General features: G+C 44.8%; 1 protein-coding gene across 1 annotated transcript in view; it reads left to right on the forward strand.

Annotated features, from left to right (window-relative positions):
* The window catches only part of AFF2 (ALF transcription elongation factor 2), a 335,919-nt gene that overhangs the window by 131,163 nt on the left and 185,938 nt on the right, over positions 1 to 18,818 (forward strand). The window contains exon 4 of the mRNA XM_061178238.1: positions 14,798 to 14,842. Coding sequence (XP_061034221.1) covers positions 14,798 to 14,842 — 45 coding nt within the window. The remainder of the gene's footprint in view (positions 1 to 14,797; positions 14,843 to 18,818) is intronic.

Genomic DNA, 18,818 nt, shown 5'->3' on the forward strand with positions numbered 1-18,818 from the left:
GTGGGGACGTGGTGTCGAGGTTTTCCTTTGTATTTTAAGAGGGATGGTACTAAGGCATATTTATATACCAATGGGTATAACTCAGTGGAGAGGGGAAAAAAACGTATCGCAAAAGAAAAAAAATGGATGATTGTAAAAGCAAAGTCCTTGAGAAGGAGCGAACAGATTAGGACACAACTGGAGAGGCTGGCGCTGGTAAGCTCGTTTCCCCACCGATTCGTGACTCCTCAAATCAACACTGAGTTCAGGTGTTCGTGGGAGGCCAGTTTTCACGGCATATTTGGACAGCCAACGAACCTGTAGGAACTTCCTTCAGTTGGCTGTAAAATGGCCGAGAGCTAAAGCTAAAGGACAGTCAAGTATCGGAGTAGCAAGGTGCTGACCTCGGTGTTGAACCTGAGTTCTCAGTGCTTAGCATCCGTGGAGGCCTGGCCGGAGGAAGGAGCTGGTCTACCAGTGACATAGCAGGTGCTCTTCAACGCCCAGACTCTGAGTCATGATGCTACAGGTGACGTTCCTTCAAGATGCTCTTCCTCCTCCCTTAACTTTTCAATGTGCGGTTTTGTAGGTCTCATTGTAGGCCATCAGGGTTTTTTGGCCTTGTCGGTTGGTAGTCAGTTTGGAATTGGGGATAACATTGTTTGCCCTATAACAGAGATAAGTATCCTCTCATCTTAGGGGGGAACCTTCATTGCAGTTCATGAACTTGGCTTCTGAATTCTTCAGGCTTTAGTGGGCATTCTGAGTAAGTCCATGTTTATAGACCAGGAGCATGAAATAGCAAAAGACACACTGGATCGGGTAGCTGAAAACCTAGGGGCTAGTCTTCACTGCTAAGTGGCCATAAAACCTCAGACAAGTCATGTAACCTTTTGAGGGCCCAGATTTTTTTCATCTTTATAATGAAGCTTATTGTATCTTCTTTGCCTACTTTACAGGGCTGTCATGAGGAACAAATGATACAGGGTGGCAGGTGGGGAGCAGAGAGGATGTGAAAGGACTTTGTAGCCCAGCAAGGATGAAACTTCCGAGGAATTATGTATCTGAGCCTTGGTCTTAGTAGCAATAACAGTAGACCATATTCTTAATATTGCCCTCATATAAATGGCCTCATTCCCTTTTGTTTTCATATGCTACCAGGGTGCTGTTCTTAGAGTTTTGAATTAAGGGGTTAATATCTTCACATTAAGGATTAAGGAGATCTCACTGGGGGTTAGATTATCATTTATAGAGATGAGAAACTGAGAATCTTGAAAATGCTAATTGCAAAGCTTATCTTGACAAAATAGATGTTAGATGCTGCCTAAAAGCCTTGTAGCACCCTGATAAGGTGTCGTGCTTTCCTTTTGAGCACATATTGTAAAACAAAGACAAAACATTTAGAAATTAATGAAATGCATTTTATAAGTATACCTAAGTGCTCAGCTAGATAATTTCAAGATCAGTGTGATCATAATAAATGTTTATTTACAGCCAGCCCTCAGCCCAGAGCCTTTTGGGTACCCAAGTAAATGCACAGTAAGTATTTGTAATCCCATCATCTAAATTGGTATATCATTTTAGATTTTAAAAGTCCCTCTTCTTTATGATAATTCATTTGAATGAAGAAAGACCTTCAAACTGATTGTAAAGATCTTCAGATAACACTTTATAGTGTAATATATATCGCTGGGTTTATTCATCTTGTGTTGGGAGCTTTTATGGATTCCAGCTATATGTCTTCGCCACAAATCTTGTTTTTTGTGCTCATGGCCTCCGTGAGAATAAATGGAAGTTGTGGAGTCTATGAAGGCCACTGGAGGGAATCTCCCGATCTCCTAATATATCAGTGTCTCTTCGTGTCTGTTTCTGATGGGGTCCAACAGCAGGTCAACATCCTTAGGTAAAGAAAGGCTTCCTGAGAGCGAGCAGCAGTCATTGAAAATAAATTAATGAAAGCCAGTGACTGCCGACCTCTTTGACAAGAAGGAATTCTTGCTGCCAACATTTAGAAACCACTGGAAGTGGTCTCCATTGGAAACCAGGTTTTGACTTTCTGCCCTGGGCTGCCAAAAGTATTGTGGTAGAAAATGCGAAAATAAGTTGAACTTTGAATTATAATTTCAATGACTGTCTAGTGAAATGGATTCACGCTCTGGCACTGCACCTTTGAGGCTTTGGGTTGATTCACATAAGATAAAAATCTATCTGGTCTGACAGTTGAAAAGGTCGCAAGCACACTTGATGTCTGGTGGTCTCAGTACATTCCCAAATCTTGATTAAAAACGGAAGATGTAGGAGCTATTATGGGATTTTTCAAAATCTTTTCAAACAGAGCCATTTCTACATGCTTTGGCTTCAAGTGTATGGACTTTCAGCCAAGTACCGATTATATTTTCACTACCATTTAGCGAGAACTTCTAACTTAACGAGAAGCCCTCACATGATTGAGGCACTCTGTCTTTGTGGCCAACGTGTTATTTTTGAGAATGACATCTAATTGTCATAGTGGTCTCCCTAATGTGAAAAATGGAACTGTCCACATTTTAATGTTTCCACTGAAGTCCTAAAGCATGTTATCTGCTGCCATTTTGAAATTATTTGCCAGGATGGCTTGACATTTTTACTTCTGTAGATCATGCAGGCTCTGTACCTGTGAAATTTATAGCTTTTCATTTTCGATTGGAGACTTCTTTTAATTAGAGATCAGCTGGTGAACACAAGTTCAAGTTTTGAAATTAATTTGCTTTGGACCACAGATTGATAGACTCATTTTAACAGATTGGAGTTGCTTTAGAGACTAGATCCTAGGCCAACCCGTTGGTTTTATAGCTAGAGAAACTGTGACTTGCCCAAAGTCAAGCAGTGCCATAGTCACTACCTATATGAATCTTTTCTCTTATTCAAAATTAAGGTCAAGTCCCACCTCCTTGCATGATCACCCCAGAGCCATGGACAGTTTTTTCGTCTGTGACTTCCTATTACAGTTATTGTGAAAGCCATTCATCTGTCTCTTAAAAGTAGTGTCACTACACAGTCTGGGATTTCTAGGAGAGTCCTGATTTGAAATAATCACTTTCATTCTCCCCCTATTAGATAGTCTGGACATTCCCATATTTGGCCGTCTAAGTCATGTCATCCCCAAACTAAAATCCCCCTTCTGCCCATGTGCCTGATTCAGGGATCAGAAAATATGTGCTAACTTGTACTGTCATTACTCATTTTTGGTGTATAGGTCCTGTCTACTCTTAAGTAGATGTTCCTTGTGGACATTTAATTCTTTATCATCTACTGAATTTCCCATAATGCCTAGTGTACTGTACTGTGCGTAGTGGGGATGCAATGTATATTTTCCATTTGGGACAAGTTTCTTAACGTGAACAGATTTTCCAAGCACCAAGTTTGGAAATACCCTAACACATTGATCCCGGTCAGGAGTAAGTGTGGTTATTTCACTGGATGTATTTTATTTGTATCAGTAAGGTGTTGTCATTGTACCTGGAATTATAAGCACCTGCCAGGTGTCTGTTTATCTTGCTTACTTTCACAGCTAAGAAATAATCAGTCCCTGGTTTTCATGTGGATGTGAGACAAGCTAGGATCGTTGGTGTCCTGCATATGCTCTTCCTGTTAATTGGCGTAAACTGTTTGGCTCCATAAACCATGGGACGCTATGTATCATTCCCTCTCTGGTCTTCAATGTATGAGGCAGTGGGCTCGAGACGCTCCACAGAGCGGGCCCACATGTAATGTCACAGACCCTTTCTTTATGACACGGTGTCAAGGGTCTGTTTTTGCAGAGTGATTTTCTGGAAAAGTGCCATGCCCTTCTATGAGCCAGGTGTTTCAGAGTGTCCCATAAATGCTGGGCAGAAGGGGTCTTAGGGCCATCTCTCAAGCTAACTGGAGATACTAAGTAAGGCCCAGGGGAAGTTTAAGAAACAGGAACTTCTTGTGTTTGTTCTATTGATTTTTCTGCCAACAAAAAAGTGTAACAAATTGTGGTGTTTTCAAATAAAAGCATCAGGAATAAACTCCAATTTTAGAGAGCGATTTCCTGGGCACACACGCAGGTGCATTTGGGGGAGGGCTGGATGAAGCAGGAGATAGGTAACCATGCCAGGTCGGTAAGGGCCAGGGTCGTGAAGCATTATTTATCATCGAACAAAGTGGTAATTTTGCCAACTCTCCATTCTCAAATATGACATCCTCTTCACGGTAATCAAACTACTACTCTGACACGGTTTCCTCATCAGGAAACCAGTCTGTGATTGTGACCTGAAAATGAAGGTTGTCTTTCAACTCATTTGAATTGCAAACAGGAGAGACAACCTATAGCTACTGTGGCATATTTTTTAAGCAAAACCAGGCACCTACATTGACCTCCTATTTACATTCCTTTGAGAAGAAAAAAAAATCACATAAAAGCTACCAAGAAACACATTTCACAGCAGGCAAATTAATTGGTTTTACAGTATTTGAATGGAGGGTTTGTCAAATAAAACATGCCTTGACAGTTAACAGTGTCATTTAGAGCCAGAAAATTATTGGCTTATTTGTTATGGGATAAAAGGAAGGCAAACATTTTGTATTAGGAAGTTTTAATGTGTTTAAAGTCCTCATTAGGGATTAATGGACATGCTTGCTTACCATAGCGCCTCATTAATTTGAGGCTAAACAGTTACTTCTGTGTTTCAATCTCAGTGTTGTTTCTTAACATTTTTTTTTTTACTTCTCTTTAATTAGATCTTGCAGTTGAGTTTGGTCTCTACACCATTGGAGATGTAGAATTAATTAATGAGATTTATAAATCTAATGGAAGGGAGTTATTCTTAGCTATCGTTTCATTTTAGTGAGCAGTTAAACCACATGTAAGTGGGTGCAGATCTGAGAGATTTCAGAAGTCTAGAAGAAATGTGAACTTCCGTGAATATATTTAGTAGTGTCACTTGGCATTAATAGATAAAAGTGTTTTAATTAGAGTTATAAATAATAGGGGAGCTGGCGAGGATTCACTTCCCGTGCACAGGGCTTGTTCTCTCAGATCATCACTGTCAGAGAAGAGCAATTGTAGGTCTCTTTCCGTGGCATCGAGGTGTCAACCACTGGCAATTAAGACAATCCTAAGTGCAGGATTTAGAGAGTCAAGAAGGCGCCAAGTTCGTTAGAGGTTAGTCTGAAAGAGGAGACACTGTCTATCAAGTGTATTCTGTTGTCACCTTTTTATTGAGGACATGTATGGGTACAATTTGTAAACTCTATTCCACTGACGTTGCTTTAAGGAACATGTAGCTATAGAGCAAAATCAAACTGAAATCTGGGTTTCTTGTTTTAAAGCAGACATTTAAGTCATTAGCTATGTATTTAGAAGAAGACGGGAGGAGTTTCTTTAGGGTGAGGGATTGTGAATGTCAAGGGAAGACCTTTCCTTTCTGAAAGATTTTCAGAAAATGGGAGCCAAAGATACATATTTAAAAGGTTCTTTTCTAAATGGGGTTACAGCACGTAATTTAAGACCCCATAATATGCCTGCGGCAATGTCTTCAGAAGCTACCAGAAAAATCTGAACTCCCACTTCATTTTTTTTCCCCCTGGTGAGGAAGTCTTGTATCTTTTAGAAACCATAAATGCTTAGAAGAAGTTGTCAATCCAAGATGTATTACAAAAGATAATCGTATTTTAAAATGTCTCCTGCTAACATAGTAAATGTGTAAAAGTTTTCTTAAGGACAAAATATTTAAGTGATTAAAAACAGCGCTTCTTTAAACAATTTGGAAACTCCTTCCAATGCTACGTAGGGATGATCTCTCTCAGGAGGATACGGGTTAATGGAGTTCTCTACTTCCCGAGGGACAAAGTGGAATTCATTTAGCCCCCAGAGAGGCGTTCCTCAGGCCCCGCGCTTCACTTCATCCGGGCTTGTGGGTCACGTGGGGAGAGTCACCACTGTGGGATCCCAGAAAATCATTACTCCTGCTCCTGGGCGCGCTGCTTGTTCCATTCAGAATGAAGCCCCTTATAGATTAGAGCAGTTGGAGAACTGTGAACTGTGGTTAATTAGCTAATCAGTGTTGGAAAGTGCAGTAGCCCATAGTGGGGAGCAGAGTACCACCTCCTTCTAAATCGCCAGAGGCTACTTGGCCTCCAGTTGTCTCCCTTCCCCTACCTCCTCCTTCCTTTATCTCCATACTGCGGGCATAGACAGCATCTCCGTCAGTGTTTCACACGGTAGCTCGCTCTTTCTCGCCCTTAAATATTGCCAGAGAGTTCTATTATACTTTCCTAGCCTACCCCTGTTCCTGTTCTCCAACAGAACCATTTTCCACCTTTCCTTTCTCCGCACGTTTCCAATAACCAGCCCCGTTCTCCACTGATGACCTTGCCACATACTTCATAGAGAAGAATAGATACAATCAGACAAGTACCCCCTCATCTTCTCGTCTTTAATTTCTCCAACCCAACTGCTTATGTACCTAAGGCACTCTGCCTTCCCTCCCGTTACAATGGAAGAAGTGTCCAGAAGGGTCCACGCTCCTCTTTCAGGCTAGTCTCTCCAATTGTGTCCTAATCTGTTCGCTCCTTCTCAAGGACTTTGCTTTTACAATCATCCATTTTTTTCTTTTGCGATACGTTTTTTTCCCCTCTCCACTGAGTTATACCCATTGGTATATAAATATGCCTTAGTACCATCCCTCTTAAAATACAAAGGAAAACCTCGACACCACGTCCCCACATCCTATCACCCCATCTCTCTGCTCCCTGTCACAGCGGGAATTGTTTATTCCCTCCTGCATCCGCCCCTCCCACTCTCTCCTCAGCACACTCGGTGAGGTGAGGTTCACATCCACAGCATGCCACTGAGACAGCTCTGTCCAAGGCGGCCGATGGCCCAGATGGCCTAGGATCGGCCGAACCCAACCGATTCTGCATCCTTATCTTACTGAATGGCTGCTTTCTCCTTTGAAACACTTTCTTCTCTGGGTTTCTGGGACACCATGCTTGCCTGATTTTCCTCTTGTCCCCCTAGCCACTCCTAAGGATTCAGGGGTGGCTTTGCAATACATGATGTGTGATACATCATATGCCATGCTATCTGGAATGTGGACTCCTCACAAAAGAAACTGTAAATGGTCTTTTGGTTCAGTTTCATCTTAGGAGGACTAAGGTGTGAAATTAGTTTTATAGCTGAGGCCTATAGTACATGTCTGCTACATGTTGTATATGAGTTGCCTGCTTCCTCATGTTTTTTTTCTATTGAAGTCTAGTTGATTTACAGTGTTGTGTTAATTTCTGCTGTACAGCAAAGTGATTCGGTCATACATATCAATACATTCTTTCTTAATATATATTCTTTTCCGTTATGGTTTATCATAGGATATTGAATATAGTTCTCCATGAAATAACTCTTTTCCTCATGTTTGTATTAGTTAGTACAAAAATCAGTTTGTGTTTCCCATGCATTTAAAAGCCGTCAGCAGAAGAAGAGGAAATGTACCCGGGATTTGACAATTAGCATCAGTGAGAAAATGGTCCATGTGTAGGAGGAGGTAGAGAATTGAAGTTCAGATGTGGATACTACATATGGACCTGCACACAAGATAGCCATTAATGTTAATGGGAGTGCAGTAAGTAGGGATTTCGTGGAATGAAGACTTTAATCTTAAATGGTCCTTGGTTTCGGTGCTAGGACTTGGATGGGACAGAAGTGGGTATCCCGCGGGCCCTGAGGAGTCGTAAGCATGCCTAGGAATTTCAAAAGGCAGGGACCATGGCTGGAAGGTCTCTGGGTTGTAGGGCAGACACGGAGAGCAGACAGAAGGCTGAGAAGAGCACAGGCAGGAAGGGGCAAGCAGGTTGGGTCGGAGTCTGGGAGGCCGGCAAAGAGAAGGAGGAGAATGCAGCTTGAGTGAAAGCAGCGGGATTAAGGCATCTGGGCGAGAAGCCTGGAGAATGTGGGAGGAGGGGCTCCGTCCCTGGGGAGCCTCGCCGGCAGAGAAGGCACAGCTCGGGCATGTGTGTACTGGCAGCTCCGGTGACCGGAGGCAGGGCGTCCTGGGGGAATGTGGGTCAGGCAGCCAGCCTCTTCCAGAAGGGCTCTTGGTTTCTTAGGGTAATCTTTCTATATGTGTACCTTACTTTTCTTTAAGACTTTCACCCCCCCCTCCCTCCCCGTTTATAGCTCACTCTTCTATAGAAACTAGTTATTAGACCAAATAAATGAACAGTGAGCTAATGGCTATTCAGAGCCCACTGAATTAAGTACTCTTCACTTCAAATTCCATCTGCCATTAGGTCCTCTCCGCTGATGATGGGCCGTTCTGCATATGCATTCCGCCGTTGCCCATACCTAATGTAATCAGCAGAGAGCTGTCCCCATAATGAAGCGCATCGCCCACCCTTCCCCTTCAGCCCCCCTTCGCTCTCTGTTGTCTTGCCCCCTCAAGTCCCATCTCCAGCCTCCTTTGTCACCTTCAGCGAGAGCCGCCAGATGGAGCAGCCTGAGACTGGGCCCCTGAATAGGATTTCATAATTAGCGACATTCACAAGATGTCATGGGGGCCAATTTCCAAGGCGACTGAACTATGTACTCAGTGGTTCCAAGGTTCAGGGTGCTGACAACTTTCCAAGAGCCTTAGAGGGAACTTAGAATAAAAGGTGTTGATGGAGACTTCAGATGCACCCACTGCCAGGCTAAGGTACTTTTATATGACTCACTTCATCTCAACCTCACGACAGTCCTCGAAGTGGAATTTTATTCCCCTTATATAGATAGAGAAACAGAGGCTCAGAGAAGTTCAAGTGTCCTGCCCAAGTTCACAAAGCAAGTTAAGTATCAGAGCTGGGATTAAAATCCAAGTCTCTCCAGCTTCAAAGCCCATGCTCTTTCCCCTACCCCTTTATGCCCTCAGAAAACACAGTAAATTATCTCACTGATTTGCTCAAATAAATAAAATGTGATCGCTGAGTCCTCCTTTTTAGTTTTAGTTCCATGTAAGGTTCTAGACACAGGGTCGCTTTCTGTACTTGGCTTAAAATGGCAAGTGGTATATTCCTTTGATCTTCATGCTCTACTTTTTAAAAATTTATTTATTTTATTTATTTATTTTTGGCTGTGTTGGGTCTCCGTTGCTGCGCACAGGCTTTCTCTAGTTGTGGCGAGCGGGGGCTATCATGCTCTACTTTTTATTGCTTCTTTTCTTAGAGTGAATGGTGAATATTAGCTTGTTTTACATGGGGTATTTTGACCATGTGACACCCTTAAAAATTAGCCGGAAGCAGTATTTTAAATACCAACTCCTTGGACACCCAGGACTTTTGCTGTATTGAAATGAAATGGGAATATGAGCTGGTTGGCTGTACCATGTAACTGTTGTGAAATCTTCTTTGTTTTGATTAAAGTTATGTCACCTGAGGATTTCTGTCTGCAGTTTATGTTATGTTAACTGTTCCCGTTTAACCGTAGACTCATGAATACAAACTAGAATAGGGACGGGTTAGGGTGAGGCAGGAAGCAAGGGACAGAAAGATCTTAACCTGAACTGGGTTCATCCTTTTCCAAATTGGAAAACGGGGACTCCCTGGATGGGGAGGGGAAATAAAGGGGTCTCAAAGCGAGTGCAAATAGGAACTTCAGAGGCTGCTGCTACTTGTTTGGACAAATGACCGATGATGGGGATTAAACATTTTAAAAAGCCGGAAAACTCATTTGCTATTAGAATATCATAACCTGAGTTTGCATTTTGTTAGTAATGCCGTGTCAGGGGATCTCTGTCTCGTCAGTCAGTCGTGGGGATGAATGGGGCAATTTGTTAATGAAAATACAAATGGAATTAGTTTGGAAGCTGCCAGCGGTGTCAGTCGTGGATATTGTTTAACTGGGCCGGTAGCATGGATTTTGGTGTTAGTGATGTGTCACTCAGTGTCACTTGCACTTGTTAGGCGAATCCAAGCGTTCACTGGCAATTAAACTTGCAATTTGTGAGTTTTACTGGGCGAAGTCTTTGTCAAGGTGAAACATGCCTAGAATAGTGGACTTAGATGGCCAGGTTTTGTGGGAAAACTTCAGGGTGATTTTAGAAAAAAAAAAATGACCTCTTTTCCCTCGCAATCACTTAATAAAAATGTACTCAGAGACACGCATCTCGCTCTACTGGGTTAACCATGCGATGATCATGATTCTTTTAATGTTTTACATGAATCTTCGTGTTTTCTATCAGTGTCTCTCAATGCCACAATCAGGGTATTTTTGATATCTTGTATTACCCTAATCGCCAAGAAGTATGCTCCAAACTGATTAATTCCAGAATGATTAAAACATCCTATGCAATTCATTTATTGTTGCTGCAGTTAATTGAATATTTGATGATTTAAAGGTACCCTGATTATTTCCTAAGATATGTCTTTATCACCAGGCAGATGATCTGCGCGTGGTCCCCGTGTGGCTACATGGGGTGGCAGCCCGCACTGTCACACGCCGAGAGGGTAGGCACTCCGGAGGGCTCTCAGTCAACTCAGCACCTGCCCGATGGGCGCCTGCCTCCCCTGGCCCTTAGAGGACCCCATCCGTGCCCAGCCCGAGAGGGTCGTCTGGGGCCAGCAGTGAGAGCACAGCCTCCCCGGGCGGCGTGCAGCTCGCTTTCTGCTCCCAGAGGAGGGGGCGGAGAGGGGGGATGCACGAGATCGCCGGCTCTGAGTGGCTAACTTGCGCTTTGTGGACTCTGAATACTCAAGAGTGCATTGAAAGGGAGGCGAAGGTGGCTCCGGAATTAAGCGGCAGCTTGGCAACTCGTCAGGCGGCAGTTCTAATCCCAGTGTCACCACTACTTCTCCTCCTGTCTCCTGTCACACCTGTCTGAGTGACTCCTCCACAGTTCCTGCGAGAGGACGGGGCTGTGAGAGACAGACTGACAGACAGACAGACAGAGCAACTAGGCAGCCGGGGCTGAGCCCCAGCCTGAGCCCGGCTTCTGTCCAGAGCGCAGCGTGAGTGACCTGGGTGCCATCCCGCAGGGGGCTCCGAGCCTGCAGCGGCCTCAGGTGGCCCCGGCACTGCTCGGCCATGTCCGATCCTTGGCCTCTCACCCCCTTGTGGGCCGAGGACTGCGAGGGGGACCTCGGCGGCTGGGACCTCCTGTCGGACATGGCTCTGTCCGTGAACCCGGTAGGTACCCCTGACACCCAAGTCAGACCTCCTGTTCCGTATTGTCTGTTTCCCCTGTAAATGTTTGTCTCCCCCAATGTGCGTGGAGTCTCGAAGGCAGAAATTATGTTGTCTTCGGTGTCTTTAAATCCTCCCCTTGGCACCATCCTGAGCCCAGTGTGAGCTCAATCAGGATTTGTTGTCTAAAGAAGTAAATGGGAGAACTGATGAATAGGCGGACGGGCGAATGAATGCGATCCTATTACCCTTGTCACCACCTTACAATGTATGTCCCAGTGGGTCTCAATTGTTTGTTTTCCCGTCCCATCTAGACATTTAACTCCGAGAGAAAGAGGCCAAGTCTGATGGTTCTTTGTGTCACCGGCCCCCCTCGCCCAGCACTGTTCTAGGCACAGAGGAGATGCTCGCTGGTTAATTCAAAAGCACGTGCAGGGGGGGAAAAACCACTTGCGGCTCAAATGAGTTGTCTTGCGGTGAAAAGAGCAGCGGGGCAGGGCTAGATGACTTTGCGGGACTGGTGACTCCATGTCAATGCTGGATTCCAGTATTTTCTAAAAAAGAAAAAAAAATCTGCACGCTCGGTATGGATGCATATTTATTTGACTGTCCGTGTCGGCAGAGTTCTTCCCCAGAGTCCACAACTCTTTCTATTTTGACAGCATTTCCCCATAAGGAAATGGATATTTATAATACCAGGTGTAGAGATGATATTTGTGGTTGGCAAGAGTGAGTCAGATCTTACCTTGTGCAGACGAGAAGACTGGGCTTCGTAATAAAGCAGTGAGGAGACCAGCAGGGCAGGGGCTAATGACCCAACGCACCATGAGGGACTTTGCAGGTTACAAAGCGCGTTCACATACCTTATTTCATTTGCTGCTCGCAGAAACCCTTGTGAGATTTGAAAGGAGCAGGTATTACTATTATCGTCCTTTTATTTTACTCGATTTTATTTTATAGTTGGGCGAACTGGAACTCAGAGGGGTAAGGTTGTGAAGTCCTGTTCCCAAGGGGAAGGACCATCCTCCCCCCAACTCTTGAGACTCATAGGCAAATGCTCTCGCTGTGTCTGCATGTGGCTGATACTTTTTTCCCACTTTTATTTCAGAATTAACATTTGTGTGTTTGTGTGGCAAAGGGAAAACAAAGACCTTTTCCTGAGAGTTGGGCAGCCCAACAGATACAATGTGACAACCACACTGAAGATTTAAGTCTTGGCTGTAATCATTTTGACCTTTGTGTTTGGGGAAGGTATATGTTAGAAGTTCAACAACTGTCTTGGAAAATACGGTTGCTAGAGCCTTGAGCAATGGAATGAGATTTTTTTAAAAATTTATTTATTTAGTTAGTTTTGGCTGCGTTGGGTCTTCGTTGCCGCGTGTGGGCTTTCTCTAGTTGCGGCGAGCGGGGGCTGCTCTTCATTGCGGTGGCTTCTCTTGTTGCGGAGCACGGGATCTAGGCACGCGGGCTTCAGTAGTTGTGGCACAGGGGCTCAGTAGTTGTGGCTCGCGGGGTTAGTTGCTCCGTGGCATGTGGGATCTTTCTGGACCAGGGCTCGAACCCGTGTCCCCTGCATTGGCAGGCAGATTCTTAACCACTGCGCCACCAGGGAAGTCCTTGGAATGAGATTTTATTTGATGTTAAGAATAATCAGTTGAGTTCTGTAATCCTGTAATATGTTAGACCAGCCTCTCCTAGTGTATATTCTGCAAACACCCATTCTATGGAATGGCAATCATTGTTAATTGGGAAAAAAAAAAAACACATGAAAACTAAAAACCCAACAATCAATAGTCAAAAAAGTTGGGAACATGCTGCTTTAAACCAATGACATAGGTGTCTCAGAGCCTTTAAGTTGCATCATGGGTTGCCAAGAGGGGGATGGATGGCAGCATTTCCCATACTTTTTTGGACACGGAACCTTTCATTTTGCAGGACTGGTGTCCATGGGATGTTCTGCTTTATAGTACTTACCATGGTAACAATCGTCCATTACCTATGTGATTCTTCACACCCGCCTTCTTCCTGAGTCTACAAACTCCATGAGGGAGGAAACTGTGTCTCCTTTTGCTTCTTTCCATTGTGTCTTTGCCGATCACAAGCCTGGTGGCACAGTCCCTGGCCCTCAAAGAATATTTGTTGAATGAATGAATGAATGATCTCTGCTAGACCAAACCACGTGTGGTTCCCTATCAGGAGCCTGTATTTAAGGTTCTTTACCATGTCTGCCCAGGCAATTTGTCAGCCTTTCCTTCTACTGTTCTTTCCACTCTGTATTAGAGTATTCATGTTCTTGGAAGGGTGACTGTATAATTTGTCGTCCGAATCAGGACATTTTTGAGGGTCAAAAGGGACACTGTCAGTAATGACAGCAGAATAACATGTGTACACTGGAACCACACTGGATAACCCAGGCTGGATGGCCCCCTCATTATTGTTGACTCTCTAATCCCCACTAGGGAGTTTATGCTGCTTGGAGCAGGGACTTTTACATGGAGTAGGTAGTCAAGGTAGTCAATAAATATTGGTTGAAATTAATGTATGTACAGTAGTGACTGTTACGCTCATTTAAGATTTACTGATGATTGTAACATGTATTTTTTTTAAGATTGAGGGAAACTGGCGCCATATTCTCTTCCCCATTTCCTCAAATATAGTTGTGTTTACACCTTAATCTATCAGAGTAACTAGGGGATTAGGACTTAATTGCCCTTGCGAGAGGCCTGGAACCTACAGCCTCTCTGGCAGTGCTGTCTTTACAGGACTGGCCTTTTACCTCCCAAGGCAGTGAGTGAAAGAGACCAAATGGTCTCCCTACTGGAACTGGAGGGAAGTGGAGGTGATCAAATTGCCATCGTGGAGCAGGTGAAGGTGTGAAGGAGAGAGTTCGGAAGGTTTGGGGGATGCCCGTACCTGCACAGGTGACATCACACCTGGTAGACCTTCCTCCAGCTGGTGGTCCCACCCTCAGGTCCCTCATCAAGCACAGCTTTAGAGCTGGTGTTTCACTTTGGCATTTGGCTTCTTGCTTTCACTGACTGTGGAGCTCCTGAAGGAAAGGGCATGTGCCAGATGCAGAGTCAGTACTCGGTACAGTTCCGCTAGTTGCTTGAATTTTGATTGATTAGGAAGGTGTCACACTGAGGAAAAAAGCTCAGGGCATTCACTTTGTATATTTGTGAGATTCTCTCTGTAGGCATCTGATTGGACTCCTGAGTTAAAGGGGGACTTCAATTAATCACAGAAGTGTTTCATATAGGCGTCCCCTTTTACAAATCTGTGATTATGAATAACATGGTAAAGTATGTCAGTGGGTGGAAGAGGCCTCAAAGATCAGGAAGGCGAGCTCCTTCTTTGGATGGATGAGCAAAGTGAAGCTTGGGGGACAGGGGAGGATGGTTCCGTGTCCCAGAGCAAGTCAGTGACAGAGCCAGGCCCTCTCTGCATCTTGTACTGTGGTCTTACTGCTTCAGTAAAAGAAAACAAAATTGGCCATTTGCAGATATTTACTGCTTTGTATTTAATAGGGGAAAAAACCACATGTATAGCTATATTTACTTCCTTTACCATTTTTCCTACAGGGTAAAATATTATACAGCATGCTTTTCTGAGAATAACTAGATTATGCTTACTTTTCTTTTTTTGCTTATTTTGTTTTAGGTGAGCCTTCCCAGTGACCCAAGCTGTGTTGAAGAAATCTTGCGGGTGAGTTTAAACCTTTATCTCTCTGCCTTTTAATAATGAAGCAGTCAATCTGCTTAAGCTGTTTAAAGTCATTCCTCTTCTGTTTCCGGGAGTGTTTCATTTCTTACCTGGTCTTCTTGCTCTCTAATCAAGCTAGTCTCCTGATCTCACCAAGCTTCTGTTGCCGTCTCGCATCCTTCTGAGTCTTTCTTTTCAGGGCTGAACAGAGACTCACCACCTCCTGTAGGAAACGTTTCCTGTTCAAGCATCCTACCCGCAATCTTTGCCTTTCTGTTCTCTGGGATCTCAGGTCAGCCTCATTGCTGCCTCCTGCTACGTTGCTGATGGGACGTGGTCATGGAGATTGTGGCCTACAACGAGGGGATGAGAAGTGGCAGGGTGGAGGGGAGGAGACGAGGAGAGTCTTGAGAAGGATGGCAAGTTGTGGGAGATGGTACTAATGGGAGTGAACTGGTGCATGAGAATGGCGCGGAGACAGCACAGAGCTGCAAAAGGTGGCAATGTCCTCTCCCAAAGTACACGATTAAACCAAAAGGAGAAACCAAAGCCAAGGCAGAGAAATGTATCTCCCGTCTCTGGCTGTTGGCATCCTAAGGCGTTGCGGTATATGAAGAATAGGAGTCATGGGAGTGAGTTCTCTCTCCACCATTTGTCACTTCTGTAATTTGGACAGATAACTTCATCTTTCTGAATCTCCCTTCCTTGTCTGTAAAAGAGGACAATAACGCCTGTCCTAATTCCCTTATAAGCTGCCGAGCGGTATATAAATGCTCTTTACTATGAGAAATGATCAGTGTGGCCAGGAGAAAACCATGCTGGCTTTCCACTGGGGCAAGAAATCCATCTCTGTGCCAGGGGAAGGTCTTCACCCCCTTTCCTCACCTCCCCAAGTCACCCCAACTCCCCCGACACTCTCCCTGGTAAGTGTTGGAAGCAAACCCTGTGAAAATGCAGCCAAAGGAATAAAAAGGAGTAGAAACCTGTTTACCATCGAGCTGAGCGGGCACCTGATTTCCCCAAGTGTGGATATTCGTGCACCTTTTTCAGCCCAAGAACATGACTGTTAGAGAGAGGAGTCCCATCACTCTGATCAGAGATGAGACGATCTGAGTTAGGGGCGTACTGGCTACTTTGGTAAGAGTCCAGGAACCCCTCCATCATCTCTCCCTGGGATCCAAGGGCCGGGCGGGGGGAGTGTGGGCCGCCGCCATGAAATCCACAGCGTGATGCACCCTCGGAACCCAGCCGCTCGCTCCCTGCATCCCGCATCGGGTGGAGACGGTGCAGATGCACCAAATACACCAAATACTGTGAGGGTCTTGGCCACCTGCCTTTTAAAGAAAGGCGATGCTGAAAGAAACCTCTTCCTCTAGCCCCTACAGTAGTCTGGCTTTTCCAAATGAAGTCAGTGGTCTTTTCTGAACCCCAAAGGAATGCCAGACCCGTTTCAGAATCGCCACCTCATTTGTGACAGTTGGAATTCTCCACTTCAGAGCAGCCTGGCCCTGGAGCCTAGGTGGCCCACACAGTGACTCAGCGAGGGGAGCCGGCTGGACACCTGGCAGAGGCTGGCGACTCCAGGCTGCTGGAGAAGCCACTTAGGGAAACAACAGAATGTCACTTAAACACGCAAAGAAAAGAAGTAGTTGCCTTAATAAGCTCATAAAAGGTAGCTCCCTTTGAGAAAGTAACAAAAGTCTTTCTGTTGTTCTTGAAAGAGAATCTAGGGGAATGGGCTTTTTTTTTTTTTTTTTCTTTTGAAGGGCTATACATTGTATAGAATTCTGGGCTTTTTGTTTTGTTTTGTTTTCTCGACAATACCCTTAATGAGTGGGCTTTCCTTTATTTAAGAATGACATGTTTCAATCTCCATGCTTGGAATAAAAATCAGCTTTCTGAAGTCTATGCCTCAGATTTTATGACTACTTCTTACACGGCACAACGGAGTGCTTGGTGGACGTTTTTGTTGTGGCACGTTCACGTTCCTGTTTGTCTGAGGGCCTTGGAGCCCTGCGGACGATCCCACAGTTAGTCTGTTGGTCACCTTGCTCCCCATCTGCCTCCTTCTCGCGGGGGCGGAGGGGGGAGATACCTTTCCTCTTTCTCGCCTCCTCTCCCTGACCCCCTCGGTGCTTTTCCAACTCAGCAGAGTCCAGAGCGACGTCATCTCTCCCTCACTGAAGGGGACTCTGCAGAGGCAGGTGCTCTGGCCCAGGGGTGGGAAAAGCTGGCCGCCAGTTGGTCCTGACGTTCCATCACTTCCTAGCTGTGTGGCTTTTCAATTTCCTCGTCTGGAGAACAGGGGGTCATTCTGCACCCCTGCACCCCCCTTCTTCCGCCGTGAACGAGTCTGTAATGTGTACACACCGCTGGCATGTGTAACGGGGAGAGAGCTCCGTCTGTCAGCTCGCCCAACTTTCCCACCTCCCCGAGTCCCCCTTTTGTCCCTCTACAGCCCAGCAGGCAAAGCCACCTCATTGCACATTGGCACAGACCAAGTAGGACACGACTGGCCTCTCCCCTTCAGACCCACTTCTCTTTCCACACGCTTCTGGTTCTCATTCTCCCGGGGCTGACTTGACCTGATATGACGAACTTATGTCCCTCTAGCACGTGACTGCCTTTCAGAGTACTTGAACCTCATTATCTTATTTTGATCATAGGAACCATGGGTAGTCCCTTATTATTGGCTTGGCCAAAAAGTTCGTTCGGGTTCTCCGGAAGATGTTATGGAAAAACCCGAATGAGCTTTTTTGGCCAACCCAGTGTTTCAGGAAATCGGGGCCCAGAGAGGTTATACATGACCTGCCACCCTGGGTGAGGCTTGTATATGGCAGAGGCACAAGGAGAATCTGGTCTTCGCTTTGCACTATACCTGTCAACCACCCTGTCACAAACCTACAGTGAAAATCCCTGGATTCAAAAAAAATTGCCTCAGATGCTTGGCAGACTTACTTCTAGCAACTCGAACTGGGAATACCAGCAAACCAACAAAATTTGAGCCGGTCTTAGGAATTAATTCTTTCTTCCGGACATCTTGAATATTTTCAAATCTCATTTCAAATAATAAAATAATAACAATAACAAATTACTGCTACTAATAAAAAAATAATAGTACTAATGTGCCACTTTATGCAGGCAGAGTACTTAAGTGCATTGTGTCATTTACTTTTCACAACAGAACTAAAAGATTTTATTATTAGTTACTTGTTATGGAAACCCAGAGAGGTTGAGTTATTCGCCCTCAGGGCAAACAACCGGCTCTAACGATTCTCATGCTGCCCACTCCTGTTCTCTGTTCCTGTTGGCTTACCTGAATCCGTCCTTATTTTACAAGCTCCGGTCTCTTTTATGATTAACATTACAATGGCATCAACCAACAGTTCACTTCAGCTTCTGTTGTTTCCTTAATTCGTCCACACTCAGTTATGCCAAAATAATTCCACGTAGTTTCTCTAACAAACCAGAATTCATCAGCCCACAACGCCTTTCCTGCCACCTGCCCTTCTTCCACAAAACAAGCTGTGGAAATTCAGTTGGCTTTGCTCCTTGTCAAGTATATTATTGCTTATTATAAATTTTACAGATCAGAAACTTAAAGGCAGCAAATCTGTGCAGCGCAGCCCAGCCTGCGTACCTGTTTCCATCAGCATGCCATTTTCTCTTTAGACTCAAGCTACCCTCGAGTACAAACAGAAATGAAACATAATAATAACTCTGGCCCTAGTGATGGCGTTCTGCAGTTACAATTCATCTGTCATATGAGGGATTCCTAAGCTGCTCGTATGTAATAATCTGGGCCGCAGTGGCGGCTTCTTTTCTAGCTCTGCAGGGTTTTATGGGTCCTAGAGTAATCATTTCTGGAAGAGTTAAGCCAAGGAGAGCAGTCTGCACTAAATGCTACTAGCTGAGGATGGATGTTCAATGATTATTTCTTCTGCAGTGGTATGATTTATTTGTTCTTAGCAAGAATTGA

This window comes from Eubalaena glacialis, chromosome X (genome assembly GCF_028564815.1).
Source record: "Eubalaena glacialis isolate mEubGla1 chromosome X, mEubGla1.1.hap2.+ XY, whole genome shotgun sequence".
NCBI classification, from domain to species: domain Eukaryota; kingdom Metazoa; phylum Chordata; class Mammalia; order Artiodactyla; family Balaenidae; genus Eubalaena; species Eubalaena glacialis.